Raw genomic sequence first — 15,000 nt, forward strand, 5'->3', positions numbered from 1 at the left:
GAAATGTAATTTTCAGGTCTATGCTCAAAAAGTGAATAAATGGATTATAAATACAGTGTAAATATAACTTAGTATTAAAAAAATCCCCTAATAATACACAATATGTATTATGTATATGATAAAACTGAAATATAGTACATTCATTTCATTGACAAAAACTATTCTGTGATTTCTGACCGACACGTGAAGAGCACCGGAGAGTTACACACAGATTACACACAGCCGGTTCTCTAGCCTCCAGTCGCTCGTTCATTACAGCAAACTCTCAGTGGGAGTTTAGAGTCTAAACACGTGGATCGTCCTTTTCCACACATGATGATGGTAATGATGATGATGATGATGATGAAGCTCTGCTCGGTTCTCTGAATTACCTGAACGGCTCTGGACTGCACTGTCTTTTTTAAGATCTCAACATCTTCTATAAAGGGAACATCCGTCTCCATTTCTACAGGACTGTTTAGTCCAGACGGACCGACATACAAAACGCACTAGAGCAACAGAAACACAGACAGAAACACGAGCGTTAGCGGGAGCCATTAGCAGCGACTGAAGATGCACACGGACGTCAGTAGGAAAGTGAGTCAGGTCACGTGATTGACAGGAAGTGGCACGAGCACTGATGCATGATGGGATTGAGAGACTCACCTGTGGGTTTGACTTGGCCAGACTCTCGATCTTTATCCAAGCCTCCTCTCGTTCCTTCAGCTTTGCCTTCTCTCTGGAAGCAGAAGTGTGTTCGTCAGAGTTCATCAGGCAGCCGTGTGTGTGTGCGTGTGTGTGTGCGTGTGTGTGTGTGTGTGTGTGTGTGTGTGTGTGTGTGTGTGTGACTCACTTGTTCTTCTCGGCTCTGAACTGTTGTGTGCAGTCGTCAAACAGCTTCTGGTTCATCTCCATGAAGAGCTTCAGTGCGTTGTAGATCAGCCCGTGGATCGTCCTGCAGTCGCACACACACACAGGAGAGAGACGAGTAAATCGTGTGTTATATAATATAATATTCAGACAGCAGAAACCCTCACAGAAACGCCTCTGCATCCTCAGTCCAACTAAACCAGGTTTAGTATGTTGATTTGGCAGGGAAAAGATGTCAAGGTTTACTACAGTAATATTCACTCGAGGTCAAAAGTTTGGAATTCATTAAGATTTTTTTAAACGTTTTTTCAAGAAGTTTCCAGGGATGCGTTTATTTGATCAAAAATACAGTAAAACAGTGAAATATTATTATAATGTAAATCATCTGTTTTCTATTTGAATATATTTTAAAGTCTGATTTATTCCTGTGATCAAAGCTGAATGTTCAGCATCATTACTCCAGTCTTCAGTGTCACATGATCCTTCACACATCACTCTAATATGAGGATCTGATGATCAAGAAACACTTATGATTATTATCAGTGTTGCAAACCCGCTTATTATTTTTGTGGAAACTGATGCATTTTATTCTTCTGGATTCTCTGAGGGTTAGGGTTAGGGTTAGTTACTTTCACTGCTGCGTGTACAATGTGTGCGCGTTAGGGCGTAAGTGCCATCATTTTTATTATTAATACAATAACTGTGCTAAATATAGGCAGTCTCAGACTCACACGCACACACACACTCATATTAGGGGTTGAACAGACTTTAATGCACTGCCATGATGCTTTAAGCTTGACTTTGACTAGTTGCTGATCATGGCCTATAGAGGGCGCAACGGGATAATATTAATAATAAATCCACTTTTATGCTCAGTTTCAGTTAAACTGACAAATGAGTGCGAGAGCAAGAGCTGTCTGATCATACATCTGATGCTCATAGATCGCGTGAATGAAAGCTTTACACTTATTGTACAGGGAAGTTAATCACCGTTCTACACTGCTGCATTACACACACACACACCCACACACACACACACACACACACACACACACACACACACACACACACAGAAGCACGCTTATCACGTGAAGAAGAATATATTGTAAACTCTGTTCTGTGATTTATCAATAAAATAGCTTATAAACTGTAAAGTTCTAGCATATATTTCTTAGTAACTAAAACCCACAGCTGCACTAGTGACGCAGTCAGGTGCAATTCACACACACACACACACACACACACACACACACTAATTCACATACATGTAATCTTTACTGTGCTACTTGATCTATATCTGATTCAGGACGAGCAGAAATCTGTGAGAAATATATCGACCCAAAGACAAAAGAGCTGATAAGAACAATCTGTTCTGCAGGAGCGCTGTCGTGTGTGTGTGTGTGTGTGTGTGTGTGTGTGTGTGCACAAGAGCATTGCGTTCAGTCTCAGCTCGAGGTTCAGGCTCGTGTGTTCATCAGTGACGTCATCAGTGACCGCTGAACACGAGTAAACACACTCCAGAACTCCGGAAGGGAAACACATGCGAGTCTTACTTGTTCCAGTGGCTCTTGGAGTTCCGGTAGAGCGCCGGGAACATGATGGGTAAGATCCGGGCTGCGTTGTCACTGATGAGGCTCATGATGTACTCGTTGTTCCAGTAATACAGCGCTCTCTCCGCCACCTGACGGGAACACACGTCACATGACCACATGAACACACACAGATACGAGACTCAAACTCAGATTCTGCTCAGCTCGAGAGAAGACGATAGAGACAATATTCAGGAAGTCACAACAGTAATGTTTGGGTTATCTGATACAATGTATCGCTTTGGTTATTGGACAGATGCTTAAAAAAAAACGGTGCCCATTCCCTGCCAGGGCATTTCTTGATATAATGATTGTGTTCGTCTGAGAGAAGAGTGTCGTATACACCTAGGATGGCTTCAGGGAGAGAGAATCATGGGGTAATTTCCATTTTTGGGTGAACTATCCCTTTAAGAGCATATCAGAGCACGCTGTTGTTGGTGTTGTACAGGTGTGATCGACGCACCTGGAAGTGAGGGCTGGACACACACTTGGCTAGCTGGCGGAAGAGCGGCTCCATGACCTTGACGAACTCCGACGGCTCGATCACGTCCAGGATCTCCTCCAGCTCGTTCAGGAACATCACCTCCTTCGGGCTGTGGGTCTTGGGCCAGTACTTGAGCAGAGCCATGACCACCTGCACACGGCAGCACAGCGTCAGTCACATGATCACCTTCATCAGCCAATCAGAGAGAGCGAAGTCTTACCGGCTCTGTGAGCGTGCTGTCCTTCTCCAGGAACTGAACCACACAATACGCCAGCTGAGCGGGAACACACGACATTAGCACTGGGTTAGGGTTAGGGTTAGGGTACGGGTACGGGTTAGGGGTACGGGTACGTGACTGACCTGCGGGTGATAGACGCTCAGAGACTTCACCTTGTGCAGCGGGAGCAAAACCTTCAGCAGGAAAATCTTGTGCTCCTCTTTTAACGGTAAAGCAAAACCGTTGATGATGCTGTCGGAGAGAAGGAAGGAACACGCCTATCAGAAGATTTCCCAGCATGCAAAGGGACACATGTCACAAGCTCATGTTTTACCTTCCTAGGATCTCCAGTAGTTCAGCTATTCCGTTGTGATGCTCAGTCTCGTAAATAAACCTGCAAACACACACAAAACACCGTGTTTCAGGTTTACACACGGAGTAAAGCACAGACGATTCAGTCCTAACCAGCAGGAATGCATTATCACACCACTAACTCTGAGCATTGCTCACCTGTAGAATATGTTATTAACTTGCTTTCTGATGTAAGCGCGCAGCCCGAGAAACTTCCCGTATATCCGGTGCAGGGTGGTCTTCAGGAAGTCCCGTTCTCGAGGATCTTCACTGTCGAACAACTCTAGAAGCTGAGATAGAGCCAGACAACATGCAACAGTTTTAAACTGGTACTTGAAACTCTAATTCAGTAATGTACACGCTAGCGGTCAGCGTTCTGGCATCAGTAGGACGCTTTAATGTGTCTGAAAGAGTCTCTTCTGCTCACCAGGGCTGCGTTTATTTGATAAAAAATGTAAATTCTAATGTAAATCATCTGTTTTCTATGTGAATATACAGTAAAGTGTAATTTATTCCTGTGATCAAAGCTGAATTTTCAGCATCATTACTCCAGTCTTCAGTGTCACATGATCCTTCACAAATCACTCTAATGTGATGATTTGATGCTCAAGAAACATTTATGATTATGATCGATGTTGAAAACAACTTAATATTTGTGTTGAAACTGATACATTTTATTTTTCTGGATTCTTTGATGAATAGAAAATTAAAAAGAACAGCATTCATTTGAAACACAATATTTTATAACATTATAAATGTCTTTACTGTCACTTTTGATCAATTTAATGCGTCCTTGATTAATAAAAATCAATAAATCTAGCTTACACATTTACCCAAATTATCATACGCCTGTTTAACCGAAGCTAATCTGTGTGTGTTTCTCCATCCCCAATGTCACTTCTCTGTGTTTTACGGCCCTGACGAGAACGTCGGTCTCCTCGGCTGTGAACCGCTCCTGGCAAATCCGCCGTTATAATAGTAATCCGCCATGGAACAAGCGCGCCTGCTCTTAAAGGGAATGTGAGATGACGCTCTGATTGGTTTATTTCACGTTACGCCCAAACCACACCTATGAGTAATGAAGCTCTTCAGACCAACACATTTTAGATTTGCGTCGGAGAGTCATTTATCCCGCCGGTATAATAGCAACAGCGCCCGAGATCCGCCCACAAAGTTACTTGTGTTTCGCGCTTGATACTTGCGTTTCAGATCGTTAAAATAGGGCCCTTAATCTTTTGTAGCATTATAAATGTCTTTACTGTCACTTTTGATCAATTTAATGCATCCTTGATTGATAAAAGTATTAATTTACTTATTTTTCCCCTCAAAACTTTTGAAGTGACGTGTATTTCCACAAAAATCTGAAGCAGCACAACAGTTTTTTTCAACACTGATAATAATCATAAATGTTTCTTGAGCATCAAATCATCATATTATTCTGATTTGTGAAGGATCATGTGACACTGAAGACTGGAGTAATGATGCTGAACATTCAGCTTTGATCACAGGAATAAATTACACTTTACTGTATATTCACATAGACAACAGATGATTTACAGATGATTTACATGACATATTTCACTGTATTTTTTATCAAATAAACGCAGCCCTGGTGAGCAGAAGAGACTCTTTCAGACACATTAAAGCGTCCTACTGATGCCAGACCGTTGACCGCTAGTGTGTATAAAGTGAAAATAAGAATCTGTACCTGCATCACAAATTTCTGGTCTATGTACTTCTTTGCAACATTGGGCTGAAAATCGGGCGACTCTAGAAACCGCAGGAAGAACTCGTACACCAGCTTCAGGAAACAGAGATGCAGTGATGAGCAACAGGTCAAACGAGTTCAGATGTTCTGTGTTATTCAGACGCTCTCGTTCACACCGCGACCCGACGCTGATAACAGCCAACATCAGCCGGGTCAGCTCTGATTGGTCGTGGTGTGAACGGTGTCAGGGTCATGTGACTGATGATGTCATCAGCACCTGTAGGTGAGGCCACGCTGCTTCCAGAGTAGGTTCGTCCTCCTCGGGGTCAAACTCTGCTCCCGTCGGGTTGGACGAAGGCGGAAGAGCCCTGAACATGTTGATGGCAAACTGCAACACACACATACAGGAACACGCATCATCAGCACACATCAACACACGCATCATCATCATCATCAGCACGCGCGTCATCCGAACCGTTCACAGTTCAGGTACTGAAGTGTCTTTTTTAAATCATTTACAGCTGAACTTGAAGCAACAATGGATAATTTACCTCAGATCTTGAAAATAAATGAAAGTGGAAGATGGTTCAAACCAACATTAGAGATGCTGCGACGCCATTGGTCCACTGGTTACTCCAGTTATCCAATCACAGCTGACGCTGAGTCACATGAGGTTCGAGGGATTTATTCAGTAAATGTGTTTCTGTTGTAGTTTATGTGCAGGTCTTCTTATCAAATAAAAAAAACGATCAGCCTATAATGAGAGCATGTTCTTCACGCGCATGTTTTGCAAATCTTGGCGCTTCCATCCAGTGTTTTATATGTGATATCCCAAAATGTGCATAAAAGAAACGTAGGTGGATGAACAGAGCTATAGATTAGACAATCAGCCAGCAGATTCTCATATAAATATCCTGCAATCAATCACTGGGCTCAGGTGCGTCACGTCTCATCCAGACAGGCGGGCGATCGACCGCCACATTAACAATAACGCTATTAGCATTGGCAGCAGTCGTGCAGCTTTGATCATGTGACTGAAAGACATGAAAGCTGGGGTTCACTCACACACACAGCTGATCTGTTCAACAGCTCGCCGGTGTGTCGACATTATCAAACAAGAGTTTCTGGAGCGAGAGCTTGAGGAATATTGTCAAGCGGTGCAACGGTTCAAACTGCTCACGGTTCGGTTTGTGTCAGGGTTTTGCTACGGTTCAGTATGTGCTATATATATATATATGTATGTTCAGGGAAAAAAGGTCTACTGTCAAATAAAAATAAAGAAATAAAAAACAAATAATCTTAACTACAAGCAACAGCACAAATAAATACAACAGAGCAAAGATACTATAAACAGTGCTTTCAGGTTCTTCAGTTCAGGTCTAACATTAGTTTTCAGGGACAGAAATTGAATAAAGTAATATATAAAATAACATTGCATATTTGACTATGAGTTAAAGAATAATCCTTATTAAAGTAACAAAAGCTATTCAATCAAGAGCAGCGAGTGATGTCCTTGTCTTTCGCTGTTTGATTAGCATTAGACACAGACAGCAGGAATATTAGGCTGCTGTCCCTTTAAGACATTACGCATGGATGCAAAATACTGATAATGTTCCATATAATGCGTTGTCTTTCTCGACTGTATGAGTTCACGTGAGGCATAACAGACTCTGCCTGCTAGGATTCTCATCAAGACGGACATGTTGACAAATTTTGTGTGAATTTGTCCATTCAAGCACAAGACTTGAACGAGAACTCAGTATTCGCGTGCTGTCTGAGACTTGTGCGCGCTTTGGAGGAACACACACACACACACACGCACACGCACGCACACACACACACACACACACACACGCACGCACGCACACACACACACACACACACACACACACACACACACACGCGCGCACACACGTGAGTGCTCTTTCGCGTTTTGGTCTTAAATGTTTACATTGACCAGGCTTAAATGAGTTTAGTTTAAACACATGATAGCAACCGCAGTGCTAGTCGCTTTCATCACCTCTGGCTTTTGTCTCGCTCAGTCGGGACATTTAATATTCAGCAGTATTATTGATCTCCTGCACTGACACCATTATATGAGATCTGAACTGAGCTGGACGATGACATCATGGTTTACTGAACTAAATTATAACTTCTCTGAACTTCCTTAAGCTGGACTGTGACGATATTTTCTTCTGGAAACAAACTTTGCATTATTCTCCTTAATACTTTTTTTTTTTTTTTATGTCGACAAAAAACTATTGCGAAATGACGGCGTTTCCATTAGCTGATGTTATGCGACTACACCTCCATTTTTCCTCTCGCGATCAGTAAAATCATTCCAAAACCCATGGCAATGGACGTTGGTGGGTTTATGTACTATATCTCAGCCACTGCACTGGCTATTATTATTACCCGAAGGAGACGTATGTGTGTTTCCAAGCATTAATGATAAGAAACGACCCTTATGTTACGACCCTGTGAGCGGCACATATGAGGAGTTTCTGGGTGTTTCTCCCTCAGATCTGCTTCCAGGTCTTGATTGTGGCATTTATTTGAGGATTAGAATCCATTATTCCTGTAATTATTTTGTCTTTTATGAATTTAATAAAGAGCTCTGTCTCGTATTCTGTCCAAACACACCGCGTCATCACGTCAGCTGACCTGTAAATGCGCAAAAACTGTTTCCATTGCAGGTTTGCAAAATATTTCTTTCTCGAATTGCCTGAAAAACCTCCTCATGCGAGCGGGAAAACTTTTTTGCAATAAATGGGAGTTTTTGCAAAATTGACGTGTTTCCGTGTTGACGTGACGTGATGCGCAATTTTAAGGGTAATGGAAACGCAACTAGTGTTGTAAAAAGCGCTGTATAAATAAAGGAGACTTGACTTGACGAGTGCGTCTGGACCGGTGAGCGGAGAACGGTACGGTTGGGTGTGTGTACCGAGGACCGTCTCCATCATGATAAGGCTCATCTGAGGCTGTAAATAGCAGAGCATGTGAAGGCAGCGTCAGCGAGGCATAAGACTGGAGATACGAGGACACAGAGCCTCATTGATCCGGCGATCGCTGGACTCACCATGTGCACCACCTCGGGGTAGATGGGCTCGGTGATCACGCTGCGGTTGTGTGTGAGGAACTCCACCATCTCGCTGAGCGCCGCACGCTTCACCTCCTTCCATTTCAGGTCGCTGAGCGGGTCGGACAGGAAGTCGAAGAGAACGCAGCACTGGCGCAGCTTCTGGACGAAGAGCTTCTCCTGCTCGGCCGGAGCCACGTCTGCAACACACACACACACACGTTACTGATCACTGATGATCTCTGCAACACACACACACATTACTAATCACTGATGATCGTTACAACTAATGATCTCTGCAACACACACACATTACTAATCACTGATGATCGTTACAACTAATGATCTCTGCAACACACACACGTTACTAATCACTGATGATCGTTACAACTAATGATTTCTGCAACACACACACGTTACTAATCACTGATGATCTGTAACCTGTAGGGTTATCACTAACCCTAACCCTAACCCTTTATCAGATATGAGAAACATTCAGATGTTGTATATATTGGTCATTTGTTGGGGATTTTATCATGTGTAATGATCTTTTGGTGTGTCATGTGATGTGATTTGGCTCAGGGACAGTAGATTAAATTTAGCTTTGTTGCTAATTCTGGGGCAGCTTTTTTACTGTCCATTAACCCTGTCAAATAAAGAATTAAATAAAAATAAAAATAAATGCAAACTTCAGCTGTAAAGCAGCTCTACAGAAGATGATAGTCATTATTCACATCAGTTTGATAACAGTGTAAAGTTCATCAATTATTAATAGAGTTCGGTTGCAGCTGTAAAGTTTTGTATTGTAAAACTATAGTAATGGTGTCAGGAACAGACATTTACTCAGCCTCTGTAGACTATAAAGCAAAATAGCTTCATTTTTGTGGTTACAACATTATCATTAAACTGTTGCCAATGCTTTCACTTAAATTCTGATAATTGTTTTCTTGAGTCTGTCCATTCAGTTCATGCCTTGATTAAAGTTAAATCAGCATGAAATCATAATGTTGACTCAGAATCAGTTCCTCTTGCAGATTTCTGATGATGTGGGCGGGGCTATGACCTGTCACTCACAGGAGATCAGACAATAGCAAACCACAGCCATTATATCCTCATCATCTACTCTGACTGACACTCCATAAGCGCTGCTGAAATGAGTTGGACTGATGTTATGAGATCACTTAAACTTGTGTGGGATATTACAAAAAGGATAATAAAGCTGAAAGTCTCGAATGAGCTCTTTATTATTCAACAGTGAGAGAGAGGTCGAGACAGAACGAGCTCTCACACATCTCCATGGAGAGGTCGAGACAGAACGAGCTCACGCACATCTCTAGAAGAGGTCGAGACAGAACGAGCTCTCACACATCTCTAGAAGAGGTCGAGACAGAACGAGCTCACGCACATCTCTAGAAGAGGTCGAGACAGAACGAGCTCTCACACATCTCTAGAAGAGGTCGAGACAGAACGAGCTCACGCACATCTCTAGAAGAGGTCGAGACAGAACGAGCTCACGCACATCTCCATGAAGAGGTCGAGACAGAACGAGCTCACGCACATCTCTAGAAGAGGTCGAGACAGAACGAGCTCACGCACATCTCTAGAAGAGGTCGAGACAGAACGAGCTCACGCACATCTCCATGAAGAGGTCGAGACAGAACGAGCTCACGCACATCTCTAGAAGAGGTCGAGACAGAACGAGCTCACGCACATCTCTAGAAGAGGTCGAGACAGAACGAGCTCACGCACATCTCTAGAAGAGGTCGAGACAGAACGAGCTCACGCACATCTCTAGAAGAGGTCGAGACAGAACGAGCTCACGCACATCTCTAGAAGAGGTCGAGACAGAACGAGCTCACGCACATCTCTAGAAGAGGTCGAGACAGAACGAGCTCACGCACATCTCTAGAAGAGGTCGAGACAGAACGAGCTCACGCACATCTCCATGAAGAGGTCGAGACAGAACGAGCTCACGCACATCTCTAGAAGAGGTCGAGACAGAATGAGCTCACGCACATCTCTAGAAGAGGTCGAGACAGAACGAGCTCACGCACATCTCTAGAAGAGGTCGAGACAGAACGAGCTCACGCACATCTCCATGAAGAGGTCGAGACAGAACGAGCTCACGCACATCTCTAGAAGAGGTCGAGACAGAACGAGCTCACGCACATCTCTAGAAGAGGTCGAGACAGAACGAGCTCTCACACATCTCTAGAAGAGGTCGAGACAGAACGAGCTCTCACACATCTCTAGAAGAGGTCGAGACAGAACGAGCTCACGCACATCTCTAGAAGAGGTCGAGACAGAACGAGCTCTCACACATCTCTAGAAGAGGTCGAGACAGAACGAGCTCACGCACATCTCTAGAAGAGGTCGAGACAGAACGAGCTCTCACACATCTCTAGAAGAGGTCGAGACAGAACGAGCTCTCACACATCTCTAGAAGAGGTCGAGACAGAACGAGACAGAACGAGTTCTCGCACATCTCTAGAAGAGGTCGAGACAGAACGAGCTCACGCACATCTCTAGAAGAGGTCGAGACAGAACGAGCTCACGCACATCTCTAGAAGAGGTCGAGACAGAACGAGCTCACGCACATCTCTAGAAGAGGTCGAGACAGAACGAGCTCACGCACATCTCTAGAAGAGGTCGAGACAGAACGAGCTCACGCACATCTCTAGAAGAGGTCGAGACAGAACGAGCTCACGCACATCTCTAGAAGAGGTCGAGACAGAACGAGCTCACGCACATCTCTAGAAGAGGTCGAGACAGAACGAGCTCACGCACATCTCTAGAAGAGGTCGAGACAGAACGAGCTCTCGCACATCTCTAGAAGAGGTCGAGACAGAACGAGCTCACGCACATCTCTAGAAGAGGTCGAGACAGAACGAGCTCTCACACATCTCTAGAAGAGGTCGAGACAGAACGAGCTCTCACACATCTCTAGAAGAGGTCGAGACAGAACGAGACAGAACGAGTTCTCGCACATCTCTAGAAGAGGTCGAGACAGAACGAGCTCTCACACATCTCCATGAAGAGGTCGAGACAGAACGAACTCTCACACATCTCCATGAAGAGGTCGAGACAGAACGAGCTCTCACACATCTCCATGAAGAGGTCGAGACAGAACGAGCTCTCACACATCTCTAGAAGAGGTCGAGACAGAACGAGCTCTCACACATCTCCATGAAGAGGTCGAGACAGAACGAGCTCTCACACATCTCTAGAAGAGGTCGAGACAGAACGAGACAGAACGAGTTCTCGCACATCTCTAGAAGAGGTCGAGACAGAACGAGCTCTCACACATCTCTAGAAGAGGTCGAGACAGAACGAGTTCTCGCACATCTCTAGAAGAGGTCGAGACAGAACGAGCTCTCACACATCTCTAGAAGAGGTCGAGACAGAACGAGCTCACGCACATCTCTAGAAGAGGTCGAGACAGAACGAGCTCTCACACATCTCCATGAAGAGGTCGAGACAGAACGAGCTCACGCACATCTCTAGAAGAGGTCGAGACAGAACGAGCTCACGCACATCTCTAGAAGAGGTCGAGACAGAACGAGCTCACGCACATCTCTAGAAGAGGTCGAGACAGAACGAGCTCACGCACATCTCTAGAAGAGGTCGAGACAGAACGAGCTCACGCACATCTCTAGAAGAGGTCGAGACAGAACGAGCTCACGCACATCTCTAGAAGAGGTCGAGACAGAACGAGCTCACGCACATCTCTAGAAGAGGTCGAGACGGGGTCAGACACATGATCTCATCAGCTCTTATCGAACCAGCCTCCAGCGGCACAGGTGCATCATCAGGACAGGCTGGACCCTCTACCATCCACACACAGTTTAGATATATAAACATTAATGTTTAATTGAGCACTAATAAAGGACAAGCAGTCAGTAGGTGGACACGGCAAGAGCGCGCAAGTGTTTTTTTCAGAATACCCAGTTCTGCTGTTATTCAGTGCTCTGTTTGACTCAAGGTAAGCCTATCTTCGATTCTCTACTTATTTTAGATTTTTACCTTCACACAAATCTGTATTTTATTTAGACGCGTTCCTACATTAAATAACAGCCGCGTGTGAAAATTATTGCAGTTTAATTGCACTTAAGTATTGCCTCCTAGCAGCTAGTTTCGATTTGTCCCATTTTCGCTTTATTTGCTTAATTGCTTGGCCGAGACAGCTGTCCTCACTCAGCGGTGAAAGCACTATATCTCTGTAGTTTGCGCAGCGGAAGCATTCAGCCCTCGTGTTCAGCCTCCGCGTGTGAAGACCGACTCGGGGAAAGACCATCGACTCTACCTGCGCGACTCCACCGAGCAACGACACCAGGAAGGCACTTAAGTATCTCCTTTTCCCTTTCCTTTCCCAGTTTTATCTTATTTTCCCTTACTCAGCATGTGCTTTCAATACATTCCTGTTGTCTCTCAGCAACGCTCTTTCATCACGCGCAGAAGGCAGCGCAATACTGCTAATCTGCGTCCCATTCTCTCATCCTCACACACACCTCTCTCTCTCTCCGTGGGTCTATGGAATTGTCAGTCAGCCGTCAATAAAGCTGACTTTATCCCAGCCTTTGCATCTCAATCTACTCTTAATATTTTGGGCTTGATTCATCCAGAAGACTCAGCAACCCCCGCTGCTCTCTCTAACAATTTCTCTTTCTCTCACTCCCCTCGCCAGTCTGGGAGGAGTGGGGGTACAGGGCTTCTCATTTCTAACAATTGGAAATACTCAACGCTCTCTTCTCTATGCAATAACAACTCGTTTGAATATCATGCTATTACACTTACAACTCCCAGTAAGATCCATATTGTAGTCATATATCGGGTCAGCTGGGAAGCTTAGTAGAGGAGCTGGATGTGCTGCTGTCCTCTTTCCCTGAGGACGGCTCCCCACTGGTAGTCTTTGGTGACTTCATCATTCATCTCGAGAGGCTGTATGCGACAGACTTCATCTCTCTCCTAGCCTCTTTCGATCTCAGACGCTCATCACCACAGGCACTCACACATCAGGCAACCAACTGGACCTGGTCTACACATGGACATCACAGACAACATTCTGGTGAGACCTCTCCATGTTTCAGATCATTTCCTCATTACTTTCAGTCTACAACTCTCTCCCCGTGCTCCACCAAACCCCCCACCAGTCACTTTCAGACCAAACCTGCACTCACTTTCTCCCATCTCTCCTCTGCCATGTCATCTTCTCTTCCCTCACCCTCACAGCTCTCATCTCTGGATGTGAATACCGTATGCTCCATCTTAACCTCTTCTCTAGACATGATCTGCCCTCTCTCCTCCAGGCCTGCACGCGCTGGACCCTCTGACCCCTGGTGATCTGAGGTTCTTCATGAACACCGGACCGAACTCAAGGCAGCGGAGAGGAAATGGCCCAAATGAAAAGACACATCTGACCTGAGTATGTATCAGTCTCTGCTCTCTTCCTTTTCTGTTGATGTTAATTTCTTCATATTTCCACAACAAGATCAACAGCTCCTCCAACACACGATCACTCTTCAAGACATTCAGCTCTCTCCTCTGTCCACCTCCACCTCCGCCTCCTCTTTAACCGCTGACATTTTTGCTAACTTCTTCACCAACAAAACAACAGCTATCAGCAGTCAGTTCTCAGCTCCACACACACAGGAACCCAGACCGACCCCTTCCACGGCCAATAACCCTCTCTCCTCCTTCTCTCCGCTAACCGATGAAGAAGAATCTAAGCTTCTCCTCTCCAGTCATCCTCCCTCCTGTCCTCTAGAGCCCATCCCCTCACACCTTCTACAAGCCATCTCTCCCACACTTCTACCAGCACTCACACACATCATCAACTCATCCCTCCATACTGGCATTTCCCTACAGCATTCCAGCCGGCTCGGGTTACTCCACTGCTGAAACCAACACTAAACACATCACTTGTAGAATTACAGACCTGTCTCTCTCCTACCATTCATTGCGAAAACACTTGAAAGAGCTGTTTTCAACCAAGTAACATCCTTCCTGTCTCTGAACAACCAGCTGGATGTCAACCAATCCGGCTTCAAGAAAGGGCATTCAACTGAAGACTGCATTACTGTCGGTCAGAGAAGCCCTACGGATCCCAAACGCTGCTTCCAAATCTTCAGTTCTCATTCTCCTGGATCTGTCTGCTGCCTTCGACACTTTGAATCATCAGATCCTTCTGTCCACCCTCTCATCTCTGGGCATCACAGGAACTTCCCTCCACTGGTTTGAGTCCTATCTCACAGGTAGGTCCTTCAGGGACACATGGAGAGGCGAGGTATCCAAAGCACATCCACAGGGGTTCCTCAGGGCTCAGTGCTGGGACCCCTCCTCTTCTCCGTCTACACCACATCACTGGGACACATCATACAGGCACATGGTTTCTCCTACCACTGCTATGCTGATGACACACAGCTCTTCCTCTCATTTTAACCAGATGATCCCACAGTAGCTGCATGGATCTCAAGCTGTCTGGCGGACATCTCCACATGGATGAAGGATCATCACCTGCAGCTCAACCTGGCAAAGACTGAGCTTCTCGTCCTCCCTGCCAATCCGTCTCTACAGCACAACTTTAATATCCAGCTTGATTCATCATCAATCACCCCATCAAGGTCGGTCAGAAATCTTGGAGTAATATTGGATGACCAGCTGACCTTCACAGACCACATTTCAAAGACAGCTCGATCATGCAGGTTTGCACTGCACAACATCAGG

General features: G+C 45.1%; 1 protein-coding gene across 3 annotated transcripts in view; it reads right to left on the reverse strand.

Moving 5' to 3' along the window:
* ppp2r5ca (protein phosphatase 2, regulatory subunit B', gamma a) overlaps nt 1-15,000 on the reverse strand; it is a 20,612-nt gene that overhangs the window by 2,230 nt on the left and 3,382 nt on the right. For 2 of the 3 annotated variants that reach the window (XM_084392596.1, XM_084392597.1), the window contains exons 2-12: nt 8,278-8,477; nt 5,476-5,586; nt 5,199-5,291; nt 3,650-3,780; nt 3,474-3,533; nt 3,283-3,391; nt 3,143-3,196; nt 2,902-3,072; nt 2,403-2,530; nt 833-934; nt 646-718 (exon numbers count right to left, since the gene is read on the reverse strand). In XM_084392596.1, the coding sequence (XP_084248722.1) occupies nt 646-718; nt 833-934; nt 2,403-2,530; nt 2,902-3,072; nt 3,143-3,196; nt 3,283-3,391; nt 3,474-3,533; nt 3,650-3,780; nt 5,199-5,291; nt 5,476-5,586; nt 8,278-8,477 (1,232 nt within the window). Of the gene's footprint in view, nt 1-371; nt 489-645; nt 719-832; nt 935-2,402; nt 2,531-2,901; nt 3,073-3,142; nt 3,197-3,282; nt 3,392-3,473; nt 3,534-3,649; nt 3,781-5,198; nt 5,292-5,475; nt 5,587-8,277; nt 8,478-15,000 lie in introns of all 3 variants that reach the window. The other variant, XM_084392595.1, reaches the window with a different exon arrangement.

This window comes from Rutilus rutilus (genome assembly GCF_951802725.1).
Source record: "Rutilus rutilus genome assembly, chromosome: 21".
NCBI classification, from domain to species: Eukaryota; Metazoa; Chordata; class Actinopteri; order Cypriniformes; family Leuciscidae; genus Rutilus; species Rutilus rutilus.